Raw genomic sequence first — 26,428 nt, 5'->3', positions numbered from 1 at the left:
GTAAATCATTTCTTTTTCCAAACCTTTACTTCTGCTGATAGTGATTTCTAATGAAGAATTTAGTATATTTCCAACCTTAACGCCGTCTTTCTGAACATTTTCCTGATTCTCTTGTAGGGCTTCCTTTTCAGTGAATGATTTCTCACTAAAGAAAGCTTGTTATATTATTTCCAGTAGGGAGTAGATCATGTGTTTATTGATATGAGATCAATAGTAACTGTAGAAAGTTTAGTTTTTGTTTGATAAATAATTAAAATGATTTCTGGACATTTTGGAAAATCCTTGCTGAGCCATGTACCCAGGGTAAAGACAGCATTGTAATCCAAATATTTCCAGTCAAAGCTGGAGTTCTTTTCTCCAGCTTTGACTGTTTCCGGTTCTCCTTCCGTCTTCCCTGCGAGAGCATACGCTCTTGTCTTGAAGTTCATTCCTCCTATCAGACATGTTCATGTTGTTACAGACCAGCTTGAAAGGTTGGATTAGTCGCTTTACTGGCACCCATCAGACCAGACAGAGTCGAACTCACAACCGAGTTTTCAACTTGGCATGGATGTAAGATAACCAGTTGTTGGATTTAGTAGCAAAGTGAGAAAGAAAATGATCAACTATCTTCCCTCTGGGGGCTGCATGGTGGTACAGTGGCCTCACAGCAAGAAGGTCGCTGATTCGATCCTCGGCTGGGGCGAGGCTTGGTCAGTGGCCTTTCTGTGTGGAGTTTGTATGTTCTCCCTGGGTATGTGTTGGTTTTCTCCAGCTTCCTCCCACCGTCCAAAGACATGCATGTTAGGTTAACTGGTTAATCTAAAATGGCCCATGAGAGAGAGCGTGAGTGGTTGTGTGGCCTGTGTTCCCCGCCACCCTTCAAACTACACGGTTGGGATAATGAATGAATCTTCCCGCTGTCATTTTTGCGGTTTTCTGTTATTGGTTGCTTTTCTCCTTCATTTGCTCATAAAATCACAGCAATATTTTTTCTACTTGTAGGTGGAAAATGACCAGTTTCTACTGTAAACACGTCATCCTTGTCTTTAGTCATAACACAGTTAAGGTCACACGAAGCAGCAACAGGACAAAAAATCTCAGTGATCTGCTGTCAAATGAAAATATTCCAGTCTGACATGACCTAAAACTGGTGAATTGTGTCTGACAGCACAATTCACCAGATGAACATTTCGTACCAGTCACTCACTGGAACTACAGGCCGAGGAGGAGGTGTGGCAGCTATCTTTAAATCAGACCTATTGATTAGTCCTAAACATAAAAGTTACAACAGCTTTGAACACCTGACTGAGTCTATCCCACCCAAGATGGAAATCAGAGAAGCCACTTCTCCGAGTAGTAGTCTACCGTCCACCTGGATCTTCCTCACAGTTCCTAACTTTTCTGCAGCTTCCCACCTGCCGCCGCCCACCCAAAACCCCATTCCGACCTTATACAACTCCCCAGCAGTAAGAATTAAACAACACAAAAACACTTCTGGGGTTAATCATGAAAACCTCATGAAAATAAAAACAATGGATCTAATAAAATCTGAAAATAAGACAATAAAGTGTGGCCTACTGAATATTAGATCCCTCCCAAATAAGTCTTTATTAGTCAATGACTTGATAGGTGATCACCACATTGATTTATTCTGTCTTACGGAAACCTGGTTACAGCAAGAGGATTATGTTAGTATTAATGAAGCTACGCCAGCTAACTATTTAAACTTTCACATTCCTAGAACTACAGGCAGAGGAGGAGGTGTTGCAGCTATTTTTCAGTCAGAATTATTAATTAATCCTAAACTCAAAACTAACTATAAATCCTTTGAATTCCTGATATTAAATTTATCTCATCCAAAATGGAATTGAGAGAAACCGCTCCTTTTAGCATTAGTGTATCGCCCACCTGGACCTTACTCCGAGTTTCTGACCCAATTCTCTGATCTCTTGTCTGAGTTAGTGCTGACTACTGATAAGGTCATTGTACTAGGTGATTTTAATATTCATGTTGACGATGAAAATGATAGTTTAAACATTTCCTTTAGCTCTATTCTAAACTCAATTGGGTTTTCACAAAATGTCCATGGAGCCACTCACTCTCATGGTCATACTCTTGATCTGGTTCTAACATCTGGTATTGAGACTGATAAGCTCAAAGTATTTCCTCAAAACCCTGTCTTGTCCGATCACTTCTTATTAACCTTTGAATTCACTTTATTTGATTACTCACTGACCAAAAATAAATTCTACTATAGTAGATGTTTATCAGACATTATTACAAAATTTAATCAATTTTTTCCCCTCTACCATGTGTTAGCATGACTGAGAGTCCCCCTTTAAGCTTTACGCCTGCTCAGATTCGTTGGTGTCTGCTTACCACTAAGAGGATAAAGAAGAGTATGAGTAACTCAAACATAAAATGGTTTGCTGTTTCCGTGTTAAACAGTGACAAGTGGTGGCACCTTACCCGCTTTGTCACACTGAGTGCTTCACTATAGCGGGTCTGGCTTAACATTTCTGTCCACTTGGTCATTTCCAGCTCAGGGTGATTGGTAGACAGGTGCCTTTCCAGGTGGGCCTGTTTATACCCGCACCCCGGAACTGGGCATTTTGACGTCCGGCGGCCTGTTGCCAGGTTGCACAAATTTTTTTCTGCCACGTTTGTCACCAAGTGAGTCTGCTTGAGAGGTTGCTGTACCCCCGGTGGCACAAAGGACACGCGCTTGACTGAAAGTAAAAAAGTACACAATGAGCAACTCAAAAAAAAGTTGACACTTTCTGCATTAGCTGCCCTTTAGCAATGCATTTAAACAACACACTACAGGTTGAGCTTTCAGACATCAAAAATATTTTTATGGATCATTTTACGCTATACTCTTCCAAAAACACTTATTACTTTGCATTTTTGTACTTTAAGTGCACTCACTACCCTGTATTTTACAGAGCAGATGCGCCAGGGCAAAAACGTCATTCTAATGCCCGAGCACAGCATGAACACAGCAGCAATATGATAGCATTTCAGCATGTCATATTGAAATGAACTTTTAAGCAATTAAAGTTCTGGAAGGGAAAACACTGACCAGTGGCATCCGTGATTGTAAAAGATCTTCCTCCACTTTCTCCTCTTAACCCAGCCATTACGCTGGAAAGTGGTCTCAATACACCATCCTATCATCAGGTCCCAGGAACCCTTTTGTTTCTTTTGTTGAATTTATTTATTTATTTATTTATTTATTTATATTATCAGACCAACATAGCTCCTGCACAAAACCATGAAGAGGTAATGCAGAACTAAAAGTGAGGGGTATAAAAACACAGAACCCAATGAGACGCAGGTGACACATATGGACTAAATAAACCCAGCTGAACTAATCAGCACAGGTCAAAGAGTAAAGGAAAAAGGGATTGCCAGTGGACACTTTGTGGACAAAGTGGACAGATCTTGGAGTCATTACTGTCCAGGACTTGTCTTTTAGCTCACATTTAAAACAGGTTTCTAGAACCGCCTTCTTCCACCTGCGTAATATTGCAAAAATTAGGAGCATCTTGTCTCAGAAAGATGCAGAAAAATGAGTCCATGCCTTTATTACTTCCAGGCTGGATTACTGCAATTCCTTATTTATGGATTGTCCCAAATATGCCCTGAAAAGTCTCCATCTGATCCAAAATGCTGCAGCGAGGGTTCTGATGAGGACTAGCAGGAGAGATCATATTTCACCAGTTTTAGCCTCTCTACACTGGCTCCCTGTTAAATCCAGGATAAAGTTTAAAATTCTTCTCCTCACATATAAAGCTCTCCATGACCAAGCTCCATTGGACATAAAAGATCTTATAGTTCCATATATTCCAAATAGAGCACTTGGCTCTCAGACTGCAGGTTTACTGGTGGTTCCCAGAGTCTCAAAGAGTCCTATGGGAGGAAGGGCCTTTAGCTATCAGGCTCCTCTCTTATGGAACCAGCTCCCACCGTGGGTTCTGGAGGCAGACTCCCTCCACACCTTTAAGATGGAGCTGAAAACCTTTTCCATGATTCTTATAGTTAGGATATGAGCATCTCCTGAGTTGGAGTCTGCATGTACGGGACCCAACTGTCCAGGTTCTGCTCATTGCTCTTATAGTTATGGGTAGTCTAGTCATCCATTACTTATGTAGCAATGGGGATGTTACCTGATGCACTGAGAAGTACCTCGCTCTATTTCTCTAATATATTAATGTATAAATATATGCCAATATTGCCGTCTCTAACTTATTCCTCCTTTTTTCCGCAGGTCTTCCTGAATAAGTGCCGTTGTACATGTTGATCTGTCTTTCCTGTCCTCTCCACCCCAACCAGTCGAGGCAGATGGCTGCCCTCCCTGAGCCGGGTTCTGCCGGAGGTTTTCTTCCTGTTAAAGGGGAGTTTTTTCCTTCCCACTGTCGCCTCGTGCAGCTCAGGATGGAGGATTGGATCCAAGTCATGACTCGATGCAATCAGTTGGTTTCTATTATAGGATAGGTGTGAATTGGCTTGAAATGATGTGTATGTTGATTTGTGTATGTAAAATGAATGAATGATAAAAATGAAAAATACTTTTTTTCATCCCAAAGGAAAATTCAATATTATAGTATATAATAATAACTAGAGGAGGTCTTGTTCCGGAGGCTGATGGCTGCTGGCAGGAATGATCTTCTGTATCTTTCAGTCTTACATCGGACCTGAAGGAGCCTCTCACTGAACACACTTTGTTGTTTCATCACTGTGTTGTGGAGAGGGTGTGAAGAATCCTCCATCATCTTCATCAGCTTGTGCAGCATTCTTCTTTGGACAATCAGCTCCAGCGGCTCCAGAGTTACTCCAAGCACAGAAGCAGCTTTCTGGATCAGTTTATTGATTCTCTTCAAGTCTCTGGTTCTGATGCTACTACCCCAGCAGATGCTGCAAAGCTGACTGCACTCTCCACAACAGACTTATAGAAGATATGCAACATCTTGGTGCAGACGTTAAACCATCTCAGCTTCCTTAAGAAGTACAGTCTACTCTGACCTTTCTTGTAGATGTAGTCAGTGTTGCATTTCCAGTCCAGTTTGTTGTCCAGCTGAACTCCAAGATACTTGTATTCCTCCACCACCTCCACCTCCTCTCCCAGGATGGAAACAGTGCTTTGTTTATTCTTCTTCCTCCTGAAGTCAACAATCATCTCTTTTGTTTTGCTGCTATTTAATATGAGATGATTGTTACCGCACCATTTAACAAACTGACTGACCAGTTCTCTGTACTCTGCTTCTTGTCCATCCCTGATACACCCCACAACTGCAGAGTCATCAGAGTATTTCTGCAGATGACAGGACTCAGAGTTGTACTGGAAGTCTGAGGTGTACAGAGTGAAGAGGAATGGCCAGAGTACAGCTCCTTGTGGTGCACCAGTGCTGCTGACCTCCATCTCAGACACACAACCTTTCAGTCTCACAAACTGGGGTCTGTTTGTGAGGTAGTCATAGATCCAGGTGGTTGTGGAGGTATCCACCTGGAATTTATGGAGCTTCTCACATAACAAAGCAGGCTGAATGGTATTAAAAGCACTGAGAAATGAAAGAACATGACCCTCAGAGTGCTGCCTGAATGGTCCAGATGAGAGTGTGCTCTCTGGAGCAGGTATATGATGGCATCTTCAACCCCAAGTCCATTACGATATGCAAACTGGAATGGGTCCTGAAAGGTGTTTACTTGCTTGTTGAGGTGAGCCAGTAAGAGTCTCTCCAGGACTTTCATGATGTGAGATGTCAGGGCAACTGGTCTGTAGTCACTTGGTTCAGCTGGTTGTGTTTTTTTAGGCACTGGAACAAGGCAGGAGGTTTTCCACAGCACTGGGACTCTATTTAGTCTCAGACTGGTGCTGAAAAGGTGCTGGAGAATCGGACATAGTTGTTCTGAGCAGGTCTTGAGAACTCTGGGACTGACACCATCTGGACCTGCAGCCTTGTTCTGGTTCAGTTTCTCAAGTTGCTTCTTAACCTGATTGCAGGAGACAAACAAGGTGGAGGTCTCAGGATGTCCTGATGTGGAGGGAGATGAAGCTGTGTTCTGGTCCATGACTGAGCTGCAGGGTGACAGATTGGAGGCGTGACAGGAAAGCAGTGGGCTTATGGAGGGTGTGTGGTCTGTTGGGCTGGAGGTAGGGGGTGAACTGAACCTGTTGAAGAATATGTTCAGCTCATTAGCTCTGTCCAGACCTCCATCAGGCTGGTCCCCCTTTAACTTGAAGCCGGTGATCTTCTTCATTCCAGACCACACATCCCTCAGGTTATTCTGCTGGAGCTGACTTTCTAACTTCTTCCTGTAGTCCTCCTTGCACTTCTTAGTTTGGGTTTTAAGTTGTTTTTGTGTCGTCCTCAATAACTCCCTGTCTCCATCCCCGAAGGCTTTCTTTTTGATGTTCAGCAGCTTTTTCAGGTCACTGGTGATCCAGGGTTTGTTATTGGGGAAGCACCTCACTGTTCTTGTTGGGACGATGCTGTCCACACAGAAGTTTATGTAATCTGTCACACACTCAGTCATGGCGTTGATGTCGTCTCCATGAGGTTCACAGAGGACGTTCCAGTCTGTAGCCTCAAAGCCTCCTCTAAGAGCATCTTCAGCTTCAGCAGACCAGATGTTGATAGTCTTTGTGATGACTGGTTGCTGCTGAACGATGGGCTTGTAGGTGGAGGTGAGAAGAACCAGATTATGGTCAGATCTTCCTAAAGGAGGCAGGGCAGAACAACTGGATCCATTATTCATATTTGCATAAAATAAGTCCAACATATTATTTTCTCTGGTGGAGCAGCTGACAAACTGCTGGAATGTTGGTAGAGTTGCAGAGAGGGAGACGTTGTTGAAGTCTCCGGAGATCGCCATGAATGAGTTTGGATGCTGTGTTTGTAGCCGAGCAACGACGGAGCTGATGACATCACAGGCTGTGTCTGGTGCGGTACCAGGTATTATATAAACCGCTACCAGAATAACACAGGTAAACTCTCTGGGTAAATAATATGGACGGAAGCTCACAGCTAACAGTTCCATGTCCCTTGTGCATCTCTTCTCCTTGGACGATGTGACACTATGATAAAGTCACCAGAGCCTAGAGAGATTTTGATCAGCAGGCCTCTCCTGAAAGAAGCTCTAGGAGAGCTGGGTCCAAATCTGCACCTGAAACAAGTAAAACTTCCTACAAGGTCTACAAAAACTGTCCAAGGTTGTTCCACCATCTTTAGAATAAACTGTTTTTAGTTTTTTTCTTTGTTTGTTTTGTTTTTTTTTCGGTTAAATCTTGTGATCAACCACAGTCCAGATGAAAACTTGAATTTATCAATGATTTAAATCATTGAAATTAATTCAAGCTACAATATTTATTTTAAAAAATTCAAAAATTAGTTATGTTCCTTGTTAAAAAAAAATGGAGGCATAGAAATAATGTTTTAATCAGTGATTAGTATTAATTAATTAACCTTTTGGGATTGATTAATTGATTGATTAGTCATTTGATTAACCAATTCATTAATAGCTTTTGTGTAGAGCCCTAACAGTTTATTATTATTCAGCAGTGAAATTGTGCTTCTATTTAATAGCTTTTTGTGTTCTGAATGGATTCTGTTAACGGCAGTGATATCTAACTGTTCTGAATCCATACTGTATGTTAAAACATACTTTGTGTTTATTCTGACATTTTCTTGTCTGTTGTTGAAATATTTCTTAGGACTTTGGAGAAATCTGTAAGTAAAGGAACAAGACTGTAAGGTGTGAAGCGAAGAGGTGGCACAGCTCAACAGACCAAGTCCTGACTGCGAGATGTAACAGCTGGATGAGGACATGAGGAAACTGGAACATCCACTGAGGCTGAAAAGCTGATTTATTTAACAGGAACAACATATTTTACTCAGGTGAGTCCAGGTATGTTACCTGAAAAAGTGTCTGCGTTCAACAGCATGATTATTGACTAATTTAGAAGCAGTTAATCCACTTAGTGGTCCTCTGACATCTTCTGTCCCAAACACTCCTCTTGTCTGAGGGCTGCATGTGCTGCTTTCTAGCGCCTACTACCTTCACAGCAGACCAAACCTCTGGTTTTCTTTTTGTCGGCAGGTTGAAACTTCCCAGTGATTGTGTATATAAGCATGAAGCACAATAACTAATTTAACTGAAAAGGCATGGGAGACAAAAAATGCTTTTCAACTCCACTCACAGCCAGATTCACAATTCACTTGCTAACCAAAGGCAGGAAATAAAATTAAAGAAACATTCCCGCACATAATTATTCTGGTTGCACACATGGACCAGCAGCCTCTCAATCAGGAAATGATACAAATTTCACAAAACAATCCAATAAACATGAATGAACATGAGTTTACAAAACACCTGAGAGCAACTGTCAACAGGTTTTTTAAACTACGTCCTTTTGACGTCCTCCTAAGCCCCGCCCTAAAACTGATATAAACCGCGTCTCATTCGACTGGTTAGTTTGATTGACGGCAATGTAACAATCTGATTGGGCAGAGCTCTAACTAGACCCGCCCCGTGTGTTGGTGACGTAATGTAAGGACAAGTCCGTGTAGCGCGAGGTCACCAGCCTCTCTGAGCAGCCGGTCGTAACGAAGCAGAGGCGCCATCTTAAGACACTGACAGAGTGAGTGGATATTTCTTCATAAAATTCACCTCGTCTGACTTTAAACATCAACACCTGTTAGTGGCACGCGGATTTATCCAGAACGTAGTCTAGTGCGTTGTTTGCTGTTCCTGTTTTTGTCTGATGCTAAGAGGACACCGCCACCTTGGAACGGTCAAGTTAGCCTGCCTTAGCATTTAGCTTAGCCAGCATCTGTGCACGCACAGGCCACCTTCACGTGCTTACGATTATGTCAGCTGGTTATATCTGTATTAAACGCTTCAGACTAGTTGTGTCAAGTGTTTCTAGTTCATTAAGACGCCATACTAAGCTAACGTAGCACGTGACCTGCTACTCCAGCTGCTGTCTGCGGGTTGACTTAGCCGTTAGCTTCAAGTTAATGCTGCGCTAACTGCTTATTATTGCAGCTCCGCCGGCAGGCAGGACACCACCATGTACCCGACCTCTCTCACGCAGCTGGCCCGGGCCAACCCGTTCAGCGCCCCCCTCTTCACCCTCCAGAAGGTGGAAGAACCCCAACAGAGCCTCCATGGCCAGAGGAGCCGCAGACTGGCGGCTGCCGCCACAGCAGACGGTAAACCTGGTTAGCAGAGAGCTAGCGTTAGCCGCAGCCGGTTAGCGGGGAGCTAGCGTTAGCCTGTTAGCCGGGAGCTAGCAGTTAGAAGCAGGGAGTTAGCGTTAGCCGCGTTAGCTTCAGGTTTAGTTGGCATTGTTGCAGCTACGTTCAGTCAGCTATGCGGTATTAATGTGTTGTTTGCAGCTCAATGTTCATCATGATGATTTAATGTTCCGAGAAGCTGCATATGAAGACGTGTCCGCTGGTTGAGGCTGCTGGCCTCCAGGCCTTCACCAGGCTGTGGAGGACAAGGAAGGACAAAGTTCTGGGTCAGCTTTGCAAGGCAGCAAACTGTATCTGGTGGCTGCGTCTCGACTTCTCACAGTGTTCTTACAGGATTTAGATTTTTTGCTAAAATGAATAAAGTTGTCCCTGCAATGCTTGTGACCCTGAAGTGAGACCTGATGAGGAGAGCTCAGTCCAGATAGAAACAGCTAGAAATATTAATAACTCCTCATAAAATCCGTCGCCAGATAACTTCTGACTTCAGGAGTTAGTTTTACACATCTGATGATTAAAATGCCAAATTCCGATCCAAGTCCATCAGGTCGGGGAGAATCTGAGATGATTAAAAGGAACAGGTGACATGTTTCCCTCAGGTGGAAGTCAGACGTCTCCATGTTTGGTCCCCTGTGAGCTCTCAGTGGTCTGTTTCTAAAGCCTCACCTTTGTTTCCTCAGAGGGAGACAGTTGTGAGTTCGGCTCTCAGAAGTATTTCGTCCTGTGTGGATTTGGTGGGATTCTGAGCTGTGGTACCACACACACAGCTGTCGTTCCCCTCGATCTGGTCAAATGCCGAATGCAGGTCTGTTTCTGTGGCTCGGAGCCTTTTCTGTCCCGTCGCCTCTCCCACCATCAGTGTTCTGTGTTTTTTATTTGTTAAACTTGGCCACTTTGCATGGAAGCCACAGAACCGGCCCGTCTGTGGCGACATTCTGTTATTGTTTAATTCCCATGATTTTATTGTGTTGCAGTGATCATAACATTAATGCATGATTCTGCACTTGTCCTCACACTGAATTATTCCTGCCCCCACCCTACCCCTGACGTAGTCTGAGGTAGAGGACTCGTAGATGAAGGTCAGCGGAGTCGGATCTAAGAGAACATGTTTATGTTCAACAGCAGGCGGATCTGTCAGGAGCAGCTCATTGTTCAACTTCTGCTTAAGATGAAGGTTGTTGAATCAGCGAAGATGATGGAAACTATATGATTTGAAAAATGATTTAACCATTTTTTTAACTTTAATTTCAGGTGACAATAATCAACTTAATGGGACCTTACTGGTGTCTTGTATGATATTGCGGTAAATAAAAGAGATGTTTTTAACCCTTAAAACTTGGCTTGAGACCTCCACCCTCCCCTGAGCGCCTTCACCTGCAATAAGTTCCTTGGAACAGCAGTGTGATGGTCATGTGACCCTCCAGCTGGTCTACGGAGGTTTTCCAGCGTTTCTATCCGTCCAGGAGGTTTTCAATCCAGACACAACATGTAGTGTTTATTCAGAGACTCTAGATGGTAAATCCACCATTATTTCTCACATCTTCATCACCATGACTACCATGTTGCGAAGAGACCTCTATTTTCACCTGGACATGATGATGAAGACACTTCCTGTCAGACTTTCCACCAATCAGAGACCTTAAACTGATGGGCAGTAATAATCTGACCACTGAGGTCCTGGAAAATGTCTGGATGTTGACTGATGGAAGAAGTTGAGGTTTTGCATGTAAAGCTGAGTTTTGAGGGTTAAGGCAGCAAATCCTTCATGAATCTGATGAAACGGAAACTCTGATCGGTAAACCTGCAAGACATCACTAAGGTCCTCCTGAAATGCAGCGTTGATTTGACCAACTCTTGTGACAATAACGCATGTTGGTGTCGGAGGGCGTGATGGGTAGTCCTGATGCTGAGCTCTCCCATCATGCTGCTCTGCTGTGGTGGTTCATCTGTCCTGTGTTGCATGTGACCTTGCATGTTGCATGTGTGTGTGTCCCCTCCTGTCTACCACAGAGGATGTCAGCTGCGAGTTTGGCTCCTCAAAGTACTATGCCCTGTGCGGCTTTGGGGGTATCCTGAGCTGCGGCCTCACGCACACAGCAGTGGTGCCCCTCGACCTCGTCAAGTGTCGTCTGCAGGTTTGTATGGAAGCAGTTTCATCACGAGGGGAATAAGAGACCCTGCTCACTTCAGAGGCAGGTAGATGACCTGTAGCACAGGACAGGTTAGCTGCAAGGGGGTTGAACACATTCAGAGATGCACAGACCGACCAGCTGGGGACCAGGGGCCTCATTTACAAAGCTGTCGCACGCACAAAACCTGGCGTACGCCAATTATAGTCAACTTTTGGGATTTATCAAAACACGACTTGGTGGTAAAACGTCCCGACCTCCACGCCAACTCTGATCCTGACGTACGCACAAAATCTGGAGAAACGGAGAAACGGCGACACCAAAGGCAGGAAATAAAACCAAAGAAATGGTGTGAAATTTGATACATCTGTTCAAAATCAAATATAAACCTTTATGCCGTACATTAACAGCATTTGCAAAAAAGACAAAACCGCACATTTGATATCGTTCCTCCACCATGTTAAACATCAACCACTAAAATCTGTTCTGAAACGAAGCAGTTCTACATGTTAGAAAAGCCACATCACACAGTTAAGTCGTACAGAAGCTGCCGTACTAATAAAGCTCTACATGAAGACCTGCAGGTAAAAGGAGGCGGTCGCCATGACAACAGCCCATCAGGCTGCTCAGGTGTTTCCTCCACCTGCAGATACAGAACATGAAGTGATGGTTGGATATAAAATGCTCCCCAACGTGGCTTATCTGTCCCTGCTGGTGGACATGGAACATGGAGACTCTGGACTCCAGTCCGGCACCTTCCAAAGGGAAGGGACTGACAGGTCGGGTCCGCTCCTTTTCCCAACCCAGAGCAGAGGAACAGAACGATGTTCTCCACAGCCAGACGTGGTGTAGCGGCCATCGGGCAGATGGAGGCAGGTGGAGGTGCCTCCATGCCCAGGAGGAAACCTGTTGTACAGCTGCAGATGTCTGCAGATAGTGGAGACGCTACATAACATGCTACTAAATGGCGTCAGCGCTTCACCTGCGTTCACCTGATCAATCATCCAATCTGAATGATTGTGTTGTCAATCATCCTCTCACGTTGGAACCAAACGCTGCTGCTTTACGTCTAGAAGTGATGCAACACCCTTCCTCCTCCTGTGGACCAAGATGCACTTTCTCCCTACATTTTACTGTCTGACCACTTTATTTGTCCTTTCTGGATAAGTCCGGTGGTCTGATGAGACGCTGACAGCATCTGTCCCCTGCTGACCTCCTCTGTCTTTCTGCTGGTGCTGATGTCCATCCCGTCTCCACCAGATAAAATACTTTTACATTTTACAGCTTTATCTGTTAGAATTTCTTCCTCATTTTCCAAAAATTCCTCTTTTTGGCTTTTTTTCTGCTGAACCGTCATGGAAATGAGCTCGATTATTTATCAGGGTGCTCACCTGACCTTTTATAGCCAACATGTGGGCGTGACAAGATGTGCGCAACATTTAGTGTTGATCCTGATTTATGAAGTGAAACAGGCGTGGGACGTGCTGCTTTGTAAATCAGGAAGTTTTTTTTTTGCGCCGCATTTCCTGTTTTCCGTACGTACGCCGCCTGTAGTCAGCGCTGCTACGCACAGTTTGATACATGAAGCCCCAGAACTGGAATAGGATCGTCCAGTAGCGGCGTGCCAGTCCGAGCTGCGGGACGGATCAGCCTGTAGACGGCTGCTTTCAGAATAAATGTGGTTAAATGTTGAGAAGTATCTCGTATCTGCTGTTTTAGCAGCTCTGGTTGAAGGGTTATTCTAGATGTTTATAACATTCATGTTTATCACCACTTCCTAACATCCTTCCAGGTTGATGCGTTTACAAGCTGCAGCTGAGAGTAACCAGTAAGGGCAGCGTAGGGACCAGTTAGACCAGCTGGTTGCAGGATCAGCAGCTCAGACGATGGAAAGCCTAGCTCTGACACAGCGTGCTTGCTTTGTGGTCTTACAGGCTGCTGCTGCGGTGTCTTACCAGATAGTCTCCTACAGTCTGTTTATTTTGTTTACCCATTCGTCCTCACTAAAGCGGGGATTTACCTCCATGAAACCAGGTACCAAGGTGGGTGGGTCAGAAACCTCTGCAGTCTGTGTTCCGTCTTGATGGCGGGACATAACAAAACGCTAAACGCAACAGTCACGGTCTGTGAGCAACTGTTATGGCGTGTTTCACCCAGTCGGCAGTGAACCTTTGGCAGCCAGAGAGGTGATGAGGTCGGTTCTGTGCATCTTTGAGTTTGTATGTTTTCATAACAACAATGCAGATGATAGATTTTAGCGGTGGTTCCCAGATTTGGGAACGTAGCAATGAGCAAACATAAGGCAGGTTGATGAAGAACAGAACATTTACTCCCTTCAGCAGAAGAAAACATGACGGCATATTCTGACCTGGGCTTCACCAGTCAAACCGGGACTGAATAAGACAGACCAGTATGTTGCAGGAATACCAACATCACAGTGCTGACTGTTACTGAGTGATTACTAGACAGAGGTACATCCTCAGATGGAGCTGTGTCCCAGTGCAGATTCATCTGCAACGCGTCTCAGTGGCACCAAGTACTTCATGTGAAGGCGCCTACGAGCCTGCACTTCGTTTGAGCCGTAGCAAAGGCTCTAAGCGACGTCTTCACCGCCTCAGTCTCAGGAAATTTTAGGTGGTTTCTAAGTGTGCCGACTACGTTGGACACTCTGTAGCCTACGGTGCAGACCCTGAATTGGGACACAGTATTCCCCATAAATCAGTGAACAGCTGAGTTTTGCAAAGCTACATTTGTCTGGTTAAATAATCACCTCCCCCCTATAGAGCAGTGTCCTCTGGACCCTCTGTCCTGCATGTCCACACATGTGGAATAAATGAACGGCTTGTTAACAGGCTGCAGAACTTCATGAAGTTCATGAATCTGTGTTGCAGTAGAGACATCTACGACATGCAGGGGCGGTGGGTCACAAGGATCTGGAGAGGAGCATGCAGCATTACCTGATCTAAAAGAGTCAGCAACACTGCTCCGGTATTCATGATTAACATTACTGTGATGAATGAAAAAGAAAACTGCAGAAAATTGGGAATCACTGAATGTTGGAGTCGTCCCACTAGAGGCAGAAACAAGTCGTCATGAGCAGATGAAGACAGGTGTATGGACTCAACCTAGAAATCCTACAGCTTTGTATTAGTCCTGGATGACCAGTCAGTGCTTCTCTCCTCAGGTGAACCCAGAAAAATACAAGAGCATCGGGAATGGATTTTCAGTGACAGTGAGGGAGGATGGAGTCAGAGGTCTGGCTAAGGGCTGGGCCCCCACCTTCATTGGTTACTCCATGCAGGGACTGTGCAAGTTCGGCTTCTATGAAGTATTCAAGATCCTCTACAGTGACCTCCTAGGAGAGGTGAGTCCAACATGGTGACTGCAGCTTCACCTTCTCCAGCTCAACGCGTCGTCTTCTCTCTAAACTTAAAAACATTGAGCCTGTCTACACGATCATCAATACTGGGTTATCTGGGAGTAATCAGATTACTGATTACTGAACTGTATTTACATCAGTGGCCATTTCACTGATCGTTTCATTTTGATGTAACGTGCCAATTTAATTATGATTCAGAAATGTTAATTAAATGAAGGCACAAGTTCAAAGTGTGGCAGGAAGATAAAGATAATGTAAGAGGGTCCTCTTACATTAGCAGCTAACCCTAGCTGCTAGCTGCCTGTTAGCACTGTTTGCCATTAGCCGCTCTACCTCTGTGGACAGACTAGCGGTCCGTCTCCCTAAGTGTCCAGGTGGGAAACAACTTTATCTTCCCGGTGAACCAGAGAGAAGGTGAAGTATGACTTGTCCCCGGGCTCGGTTCGGGTCCCCCGTCCCGGCCCGGATCTGGTCCTGATGTAGCGGACTTTACCTGTACAGGACATATTCAGGTGGACAGACTGTCCAAACTTGTCTCCAGCAGCTTCATTGACAGAGACCAGCTGTGGTTTCATTCTGGGCTCTCTCCAGGTTATTCCTGCTCCTGCGGTTGCTCTAGGAACGTTTCTGACTACTGTGTTTGGACCAACAGGAAAATGCTTACCTGTGGAGGACATCTCTGTACCTGGCTGCTTCGGCCAGCGCAGAGTTCTTCGCCGACATTGCTCTGGCTCCCATGGAGGCTGTGAAAGTTCGTATCCAGACCCAGCCGGGCTACGCCAACACCCTCAGACAGTGTGTCCCTAAGATGTTCGCAGAGGAGGGACTGTGGGCGTGAGTCACATTCACATTAGAGTCCTGACACGCTCCTTAGATCCACCTCTGGAGGGCGCTGCTCTGAGCAGAGCTCCTCAGCAGCTTCCTGGCTGTACAGTCAGAGGTGCTTGAGTCATTGGCGTGTGACAACAGTCTACCTGTCCTCCAGCTCACATGCAGTACTGGTAACCAGTCACCAGACTGGAGCTCCCAGTGCTGCAGACCTGGAGAATGGACACTCCTCCTGGGTAGGAGCTTTTCACTGCATTGTTGTTAAACATGTGAGTGACGTGATGTCTTCTGGTGTCCAGCTTCTATAAAGGTGTGGTTCCTCTGTGGATGAGGCAGATCCCCTACACCATGATGAAGTTCGCCTGCTTCGAGCGCACCGTGGAGCTGCTCTACAAATACGTGGTTCCCAAACCCCGCAGCGAGTGCAGCAAGCCCGAGCAGCTGGTCGTCACCTTCGTGGCTGGCTACATCGGTGAGTTGTGGAGTTACCTTAAAACCACTGGCTTTGACCTCCAGAGACCTGCTGTACTCCCACACGACGTCGCTTTTCTAGTTGTACGAACTGTGATGGCGTCTGTGTTACCTGTTGGACATAAACATGGACTGTCATCACGTGGCGGCGGAGAAATACACAATATGTATATTTTAGGGTTAGGAGTAAAAAATATATTAAAGACTTTGTAGTTTACCTCACTCTTCATCAACAGACATGAACATGTGATGGTCAACAGAGGTACATCCCCTCCTGCTCTGCCTGCAGCGGGATGCTTAGAGTTCTTATGGACGGGGGGAGGGGCTTAGGCAGCGTCCAGAGAGTTCTTATGGACGGAGGGAGGGGCTTAGGCAGCGTCCAGAGAGTTCTTATGGACGGAGGGAGGGGCTTAGGCAGCGTCCAGAGAGTTCTTATGGACGGAGGGAGGGGCTTAGGCAGCGTCCAGAGAGTTCTTATGGACGGAGGGAGGGGCTTAGGCAGCGTCCAGAGAGTTCTTATGGACGGAGGGAGGGGCTTAGGCAGCGTCCAGAGAGTTCTTCTGGACGGAGGGAGGGGCTTAGGCAGCGTCCGGAGAGTTCTTCTGGACGGAGGGAGGGGCTTAGGCAGCGTCCGGAGAGTTCTTCTGGACGGAGGGAGGGGCTTAGGCAGCGTCCGGAGAGTTCTTCTGGACGGAGGGAGGGGCTTAGGCAGCGTCCGGAGAGTTCTTCTGGACGGAGGGAGGGGCTTAGGCAGCGTCCGGAGAGTTCTTCTGGACGGAGGGAGGGGCTTAGGCAGCGTCCGGAGAGTTCTTCTGGACGGAGGGAGGGGCTTAGGCAGCGTCCAGAGAGTTCTTATGGACGGAGGGAGGGGCTTAGGCAGCGTCCAGAGAGTTCTTATGGACGGAGGGAGGGGCTTAGGCAGCTTCCGGAGAGTTCTTATGGACGGAGGGAGGGGCTTAGGCAGCTTCCGGAGAGTTCTTCTGGACGGGGGGAGGGGCTTAGGCAGCTTCCGGAGAGTTCTTCTGGACGGAGGGAGGGGCTTAGGCAGCGTCCGGAGAGTTCTTCTGGACGGGGGGAGGGGCTTAGGCAGCGTCCAGAGAGTTCTTATGGACGGAGGGAGGGGCTTAGGCAGCGTCCAGAGAGTTCTTATGGACGGAGGGAGGGGCTTAGGCAGCTTCCAGAGAGTTCTTCTGGACGGGGGGAGGGGCTTAGGCAGCGTCCAGAGAGTTCTTCTGGACGGGGGGAGGGGCTTAGGCAGCGTCCAGAGAGTTCTTCTGGACGGTGGGAGGGGCTTAGGCCGCGTCCAGAGAGTTCTTCTGGACGGTGGGAGGGGCTTAGGCCGCGTCCAGAGAGTTCTTCTGGACGGGGGGAGGGGCTTAGGCCGCGTCCAGAGAGTTCTTCTGGACGGGGGGAGGGGCTTAGGCCGCGTCCAGAGAGTTCTTCTGGACGGGGGGAGGGGCTTAGGCAGCGTCCAGAGAGTTCTTCTGGACGGGGGGAGGGGCTTAGGCCGCGTCCAGAGAGTTCTTCTGGACGGGGGGAGGGGCTTAGGCAGTTTCTTCCGTTTCAGTGTCGCTCTACCAGGACACGATGCTCTGACTAATGTTCTGTGATTTAAAATAAAAATAATTCTGCGTATTGTGATTATTACTCAGTCGGTGTTACCGTGCCGATGTGCCAGACTGGATGCTAACGGAGATCCTAACGCTGTGGACTGTGTAGAACATGTGAAAGGAAACATCCTGAGGATGAAGGTTTAACCAGGTGGATGTTTTTCTTTGTGCAGCTGGAGTGTTCTGCGCCATCGTGTCCCACCCTGCTGACTCGGTGGTCTCTGTGCTGAACAAGGAGAAGGGCAGCACCGCCGTCGGGGTTCTGAAGAAGCTCGGACCCAAAGGTAGGTCTCTCCTGGTGTTTTCACCAACACGCTCCTTAGATCCACCTCTGGAGGGCGCTGCTCTGAGCAGAGCTCCTCAGCAGCTTCCTGGCTGTACAGTCAGAGGTGCTTGAGTCATTGGCGTGTGACAACAGTCTACCTGTCCTCCAGCTCACATGCAGTACTGGTAACCAGTCACCAGACTGGAGCTCCCAGTGCTGCAGACCTGGAGAATGGACACTACTGTATCTGCGGTTCCTGTCTGACCTAGGTCTGGGCGATATGACCTTTTAGTAATCCTGATATTTTTATGCCATGTCACGATATACGATATATATCTCTATTTACCTCAGCCTTGAATGAATGCTTTGGTGCATACAATCACATCAGTAAGATGATTTTGTGTCTCCATTAAAACATAATTGTTCATACTGCATTAAGATATGAGGTTTTAAACATTCATGCCAAAAGGATGAAATTGTAACGAAGCAAACTGATCAAAACCGTATTTATTGAACAGTTAAAGCAGTGGCAGAAACATGTCATTTTAAAACAAAATAAAGTGACTTTGCATGATGTAATAAATGCAACGTATGAAAATAGGTGCTCTGGGGGGACTTTTCAAATGATGAACTATTATAAGGCTTTGCTTTATGGATACGTTTTTGAGTTGTCGTGTATTTTTTAATCGCAGAGTTTAGCGTAGAAATCAGTCTTATAATCCAGGCAGAATGTCCTCGTATCGTCTCCAATAAACGGCTTCAGACAGCTTTTAATTCAGGGTTTGATTCCCACTGCTTTCTGTACTTTCTAGAGACATGAGGAGCCAGATAAATATGCTTGTGTCACACACACAGTGGATGAGGTGAGTAAGTGACAGAGGCTGTGAATGTAATCAAATAGAATGAATTATTTTTGCGTGACGTGAAAAACGTTGTAATTTACGTCCCACTCTGTAATCCAGAGCGGGATCAGTGGTGGATTTGGCTGTTCGTTCATTGTGACTGTAGGTGGAGTCGTGCAGGTGTCCTCTCTGCTCCTCTGACTGGCTGCAGCTGCAGCCGGAGCGACTGAGTGCTTTAGGACGGGGAGAGACTCTCCTTCTGACAATAACTTTACAATATGCGCTTTAAAGTCAGTCGCCAAAACACCAGGAAAGTCTCCAATAACTCCTGTAAAAGTCGCTAGATTTGTCGCTTTTCACAAGAAGTCGCCAGATTTAGTGAGAAAGTGTCTCCATGCTGCCTCTCATGACGTAGCACGTAGCTCACGTTATGTACGTTACGAGGTGCGCTTGTTTTAACTCTCTGTGCAAAGCGGTGCAGAGTCGAGGAGGAGGGAGGAAACCCCGCCCACAGCTAAAAACACCTGCGTGACAACAGGATACTCCAATATGACGAATATAGACATTTTCTATATCGCACAGAGGACTAGCCACGATATATAGAGTATATTTGATATATCGCCCAGCCCTAGTCTGACGCCCGGTCCGGGTCTCCGTCTGGACTGGTCTGATCCTGACTGTCTTGTGTTCCAGGTGTGTGGAAGGGTCTGGTGGCCCGTATCATCATGATCGGTACCCTGACGGCCCTGCAGTGGTTCATCTACGACTCTGTTAAGGTGTACTTCCGCCTGCCCCGCCCCCCTCCCCCTGAGATGCCAGAGTCCCTGAAGAAGAAGCTCGGCCTGACAGAGTAACCCCCCCCCCACACGCCCGCCCCTCCATGCGACACGTTTGTCGTCGGTTCGAGCTGCTGGTCTCGGCTGACGGCGGTTTATTTAACGGCAGTGACCTGTCTCCGGGACAACCTCCAGTAGAAACGCCGCCATGGTTTTATCTCCTCCTGTTAGAAGATGTGAAAAATAAATACGTTTCCCTGGAAACAAAGCTGCTCGGTGATTTATTTCATGAATTAGACGCTGTATATAAAGCCATCACACATGTTTATGTAGAACACATCAGAGTTCAGGAACACACACACCGCCCCGCCGAGCACGAATATAACCTCTGATAGAAACATCTGAGTATGAACATTTCAGATGATACGTCCATGGCAACATCATCGGAGAGCAATATCTCCATGGCAACAGCTAGGTATAAAAAAGACTCGACTAAAATTCTAAATAAAGGTAAATATGAGTAAAATATAATTAAATGAAATAAGATAATTTACTGTAAATAAAATTAAACAACTTTTTCATGCTGTCCTTATCGGCAGAGGGTGGGGTGGGGGTGGGGGGTCACAGGTCAGCCTGCAGAACCAGCAGCTGAACTAGGGTCGACTGGTTTTCCTCCATTAGTCTTTATTTCCTGTCAGTTCATCTCATTGCTCCCAGACTCTGAAACAGATTCTGGTTTTGTGGAAAGAACTTAAATCTGGTTCCACACACGGATTCTGGTCCTGCAGAACATCACATCTATTGATTCCCCCCCCCACCCCACCGTCTGTCTGAGATCGGCCACCTCACAGTTTCCCGGATCGGCCCCTGGTTCCGATCCAAACATGTCGTCATGTCCCGGGACGCGCTGGACCGTCCACCAGCAGAACGGAGCCTCTGGAGCCGAGCCGGGGTCTGATGGACGGCAGCCGGACGCCGAGCGGCAGCAGAGACCTGTGGAGAGAAACGCAGGCGGGGCTTCGGGCCACCCTCCACCCTCACATCACATCCACCCTCACATCACATCCACCCTCACACCACATCCACCCTCACACCGCATCCACCCTCACACCGCATCCACCCTCACACCACATCCACCCTCACATCCACCCTCACACCACATCCACCCTCACACCACATCCACCCTCACACCGCATCCACCCTCACACCACATCCACCCTCACATCCACCCTCACACCACATCCACCCTCACACCACATCCACCCTCACACCGCATCCACCCTCACACCACATCCACCCTCACATCCACCCTCACATCACATCCACCCTCACACCACATCCACCCTCACACCACATCCACCCTCACACCGCATCCACCCTCACACCACATCCACCCTCACATCCACCCTCACATCGCATCCACCCTCACATCGCATCCACCCTCACATCGCATCCACCCTCACATCCACCCTCACACCGCATCCACCCTCACACCACATCCACCCTCACATCCACCCTCACATCGCATCCACCCTCACACCGCATCCACCCTCACACCGCATCCACCCTCACACCACATCCACCCTCACATCCACCCTCACACCACATCCACCCTCACACCACATCCACCCTCACACCGCATCCACCCTCACACCACATCCACCCTCACATCCACCCTCACATCGCATCCACCCTCACATCGCATCCACCCTCACATCCACCCTCACATCCACCCTCACACCGCATCCACCCTCACACCGCATCCACCCTCACACCACATCCACACTCACATCGCATCCACCCTCACATCCACCCTCACATCCACCCTCACATCACATCCACCCTCACATCGCATCCACCCTCACATCCACCCTCACCTCACATCCACCCTCACATCGCATCCACCCTCACATCCACCCTCACATCCACCCTCACATCACATCCACCCTCACATCCACCCTCACATCCACCCTCACATCCACCCTCACATCGCATGCACCCTCACATCGCATCCACCCTCGCATCGCATCCACCCTCACCTCACATCCACCCTCGCATCGCATCCACCCTCACCTCACATCCACCCTCACATCACATCCACCCTCACATCACATCCACCCTCACATCACATCCACCCTCACATCCACCCTCACCTCACATCCACCCTCACATCACATCCACCCTCACATCGCATCCACCCTCACATCCACCCTCACATCACATCCACCCTCACCTCACATCCACCCTCACATCACATCCACCCTCACATCGCATCCACCCTCACATCCACCCACCCTCACATCCACCCTCACATCGCATCCACCCTCACATCGCATCCACCCTCACATCGCATCCACCCTCACATCACATCCACCCTCGCATCGCATCCACCCTCACCTCACATCCACCCTCGCATCGCATCCACCCTCACCTCACATCCACCCTCACATCACATCCACCCTCACATCGCATCCACCCTCGCATCGCATCCACCCTCACCTCACATCCACCCTCGCATCGCATCCACCCTCACCTCACATCCACCCTCACATCACATCCACCCTCACATCACATCCACCCTCACATCCACCCTCACCTCACATCCACCCTCACATCACATCCACCCTCACATCGCATCCACCCTCACATCCACCCTCACATCACATCCACCCTCACCTCACATCCACCCTCACATCACATCCACCCTCACATCGCATCCACCCTCACATCCACCCACCCTCACATCCACCCTCGCACCACATCCACCCTCACATCGCATCCACCCTCACATCGCATCCACCCTCACATCCACCCTCACATCACATCCACCCTCTCTTCCACCCTCACACCACATCCACCCTCACATCACATCCACCCTCACACCACATCCACACTCACATCGCATCCACCCTCACATCCACCCTCACATCGCATCCACCCTCACATCGCATCCACCCTCACATCCACCCTCACATCGCATCCACCCTCACCTCACATCCACCCTCACATCACATCCACCCTCACATCACATCCACCCTTACATCGCATCCACCCTCACATCCACCCTCACATCGCATCCACCCTCACCTCACATCCACCCTCACATCACATCCACCCTCACATCCACCCTCACATCGCATGCACCCTCACATCGCATCCACCCTCACATCGCATCCACCCTCACATCCACCCTCACATCGCATCCACCCTCACATCCACCCTCACATCGCATCCACCCTCACATCCACCCTCACATCGCATCCACCCTCACATCACATCCACCCTCACATCCACCCTCACATCGCATCCACCCTCACATCACATCCACCCTCGCATCGCATCCACCCTCACCTCACATCCACCCTCGCATCGCATCCACCCTCACCTCACATCCACCCTCACATCACATCCACCCTCACATCACATCCACCCTCGCATCGCATCCACCCTCACCTCACATCCACCCTCACCTCACATCCACCCTCGCATCGCATCCACCCTCACCTCACATCCACCCTCACATCACATCCACCCTCACATCACATCCACCCTCACATCGCATCCACCCTCACATCGCATCCACCCTCGCATCGCATCCACCCTCACATCGCATCCACCCTCGCATCGCATCCACCCTCACCTCACATCCACCCTCACATCGCATCCACCCTCACCTCACATCCACCCTCACCTCACATCCACCCTCACATCACATCCACCCTCACATCGCATCCACCCTCACATCGCATCCACCCTCACATCCACCCTCACCTCACATCCACCCTCACATCGCATCCACCCTCACATCGCATCCACCCTCACATCACATCCACCCTCACATCGCATCCACCCTCACATCCACCCTCACCTCACATCCACCCTCACATCGCATCCACCCTCACCTCACATCCACCCTCACATCACATCCACCCTCACATCCACCCTCACATCGCATGCACCCTCACATCGCATCCACCCTCACATCCACCCTCACACCGCATCCACCCTCACATCGCATCCACCCTCACATCCACCCTCACATCGCATCCACCCTCACATCCACCCTCACATCGCATCCACCCTCCCATCCACCCTCACATCGCATCCACCCTCACATCCACCCTCACATCGCATCCACCCTCACATCCACCCTCACATCGCATCCACCCTCACATCCACCCTCACATCGCATCCACCCTCACATCCACACTCACATCGCATCCACCCTCACATCCACCCTCACATCGCATCCACCCTCACATCCACCCTCACATCACATCCACCCTCACATCCACCCTCACATCGCATCCACCCTCACATCACATCCACCCTCGCATCGCATCCACCCTCACCTCACATCCACCCTCGCATCGCATCCACCCTCACCTCACATCCACCCTCACATCACATCCACCCTCACATCACATCCACCCTCACATCGCATCCACCCTCACATCACATCCACCCTCACATCCACCCTCGCATCCACCCTCACATCGCATCCACCCTCACATCCACCCTCACCTCACATCCACCCTCACATCACATCCACCCTCACATCACATCCACCCTTACATCGCATCCACCCTCACATCCACCCTCACATCACATCCACCCTCACATCGCATCCACCCTCACATCCACCCTCACCTCACATCCACCCTCACATCGCATCCACCCTCACCTCACATCCACCCTCACATCGCATCCACCCTCACCTCACATCCACCCTCACATCTCATCCACCCTCACCTCACATCCACCCTCACCTCACATCCACCCTCACATCGCATCCACCCTCACATCGCATCCACCCTCACCTCACATCCACCCTCACCTCACATCCACCCTCACATCGCATCCACCCTCACATCGCATCCACCCTCACATCGCATCCACCCTCACATCCACCCTCACATCCACCCTCACATCACATCCACCCTCACATCGCATCCACCCTCACATCGCATCCACCCTCACATCACATCCACCCTCACATCCACCCTCGCACCGCATCCACCCTCGCATCGCATCCACCCTCGCACCGCATCCACCCTCACATCGCATCCACCCTCGCACCGCATCCACCCTCGCACCGCATCCACCCTCGCACCACATCCACCCTCACATCCCATCCACCCTCACATCCCATCCACCCTCGCATCCACCCTCACACCACATCCACCCTCACATCACATCCACCCTCACACCACATCCACCCTCACATCGCATCCACCCTCACATCCACCCTCACATCGCATCCACCCTCACATCCACCCTCACATCGCATCCACCCTCACATCCACCCTCACATCGCATCCACCCTCACACCTCATCCACCCTCACATCACATCCACCCTCACATCACATCCACCCTCACATCACATCCACCCTCGCATCGCATCCACCCTCACCTCACATCCACCCTCACATCGCATCCACCCTCACACCACATCCACCCTCACATCACATCCACCCTCACATCCACCCTCGCATCCACCCTCGCACCGCATCCACCCTCGCATCGCATCCACCTTCGCATCGCATCCACCCTCACCTCACATCCACCCTCACATCGCATCCACCCTCACATCGCATCCACCCTCACATCCACCCTCACCTCACATCCACCCTCACATTGCATCCACCCTCACCTCACATCCACCCTCACATCGCATCCACCCTCACCTCACATCCACCCTCACATCGCATCCACCCTCACCTCACATCCACCCTCACCTCACATCCACCCTCACATCGCATCCACCCTCACATCGCATCCACCCTCGCACCGCATCCACCCTCGCACCGCATCCACCCTCACATCCCATCCACCCTCACATCCCATCCACCCTCGCATCCACCCTCACACCACATCCACCCTCACATCACATCCACCCTCACACCACATCCACCCTCACATCGCATCCACCCTCACATCCACCCTCACATCGCATCCACCCTCACATCCACCCTCACATCGCATCCACCCTCACATCCACCCTCACATCGCATCCACCCTCACACCTCATCCACCCTCACATCACATCCACCCTCACATCACATCCACCCTCACATCGCATCCACCCTCACCTCACATCCACCCTCACCTCGCATCCACCCTCACCTCGCATCCACCCTCACATCGCATCCACCCTCACATCCACCCTCACACCGCATCCACCCGCACATCGCATCCACCCTCACATCCACCCTCACACCGCATCCACCCTCACATCGCATCCACCCTCACATCGCATCCACCCTCACATCCACCCTCACACCGCATCCACCCTCACATCGCATCCACCCTCACACCACATCCACCCTCACATCACATCCACCCTCACATCCACCCTCGCATCCACCCTCGCACCGCATCCACCCTCGCATCGCATCCACCTTCGCATCGCATCCACCCTCACCTCACATCCACCCTCACATCGCATCCACCCTCACATCGCATCCACCCTCACATCGCATCCACCCTCACATCCACCCTCACCTCACATCCACCCTCACATTGCATCCACCCTCACCTCACATCCACCCTCACATCGCATCCACCCTCACCTCACATCCACCCTCACATCGCATCCACCCTCACCTCACATCCACCCTCACCTCACATCCACCCTCACATCGCATCCACCCTCACATCGCATCCACCCTCACATCACATCCACCCTCACATCCACCCTCACATCCACCCTCACATCGCATCCACCCTCACATCCACCCTCACACCACATCCACCCTCACATCGCATCCACCCTCACATCGCATCCACCCTCACATCCCATCCACCCTCACATCGCATCCACCCTCACATCACATCCACCCTCACACCACATCCACCCTCACACCACATCCACCCTCACACCACATC

General features: G+C 49.2%; 1 protein-coding gene across 2 annotated transcripts; it reads left to right on the top strand.

The window, feature by feature from the left end:
- The first annotated feature begins 8,513 nt into the window (after positions 1–8,513).
- slc25a3a (solute carrier family 25 member 3a) lies at positions 8,514–19,801 on the top strand. Of its 2 annotated transcripts, none has more exons than XM_079262979.1 (8): positions 8,514–8,623; positions 9,031–9,197; positions 11,250–11,374; positions 14,553–14,732; positions 15,400–15,581; positions 15,875–16,047; positions 17,830–17,940; positions 19,457–19,801. In XM_079262979.1, exons 2-8 carry the CDS (start codon positions 9,056–9,058, stop codon positions 19,615–19,617), a joined length of 1,074 nt encoding a protein of 357 aa, XP_079119105.1. In that variant the 5' UTR covers positions 8,514–8,623; positions 9,031–9,055; the 3' UTR covers positions 19,618–19,801. The 2 variants fall into 2 exon arrangements, with proteins under 2 accessions (XP_079119105.1, XP_079119104.1); XM_079262978.1 differs by lacking the exon at positions 11,250–11,374 and adding an exon at positions 9,920–10,044.
- Positions 19,802–26,428: the final 6,627 nt, after the last annotated feature.

Source organism: Telmatherina bonti (genome assembly GCF_933228915.1).
Source record: "Telmatherina bonti genome assembly, chromosome: 23".
Classification (NCBI taxonomy): domain Eukaryota; kingdom Metazoa; phylum Chordata; class Actinopteri; order Atheriniformes; family Telmatherinidae; genus Telmatherina; species Telmatherina bonti.
Note: the sequence above shows the minus strand (reverse complement) of the source record. Positions and strands in the feature narration are given on the sequence as shown.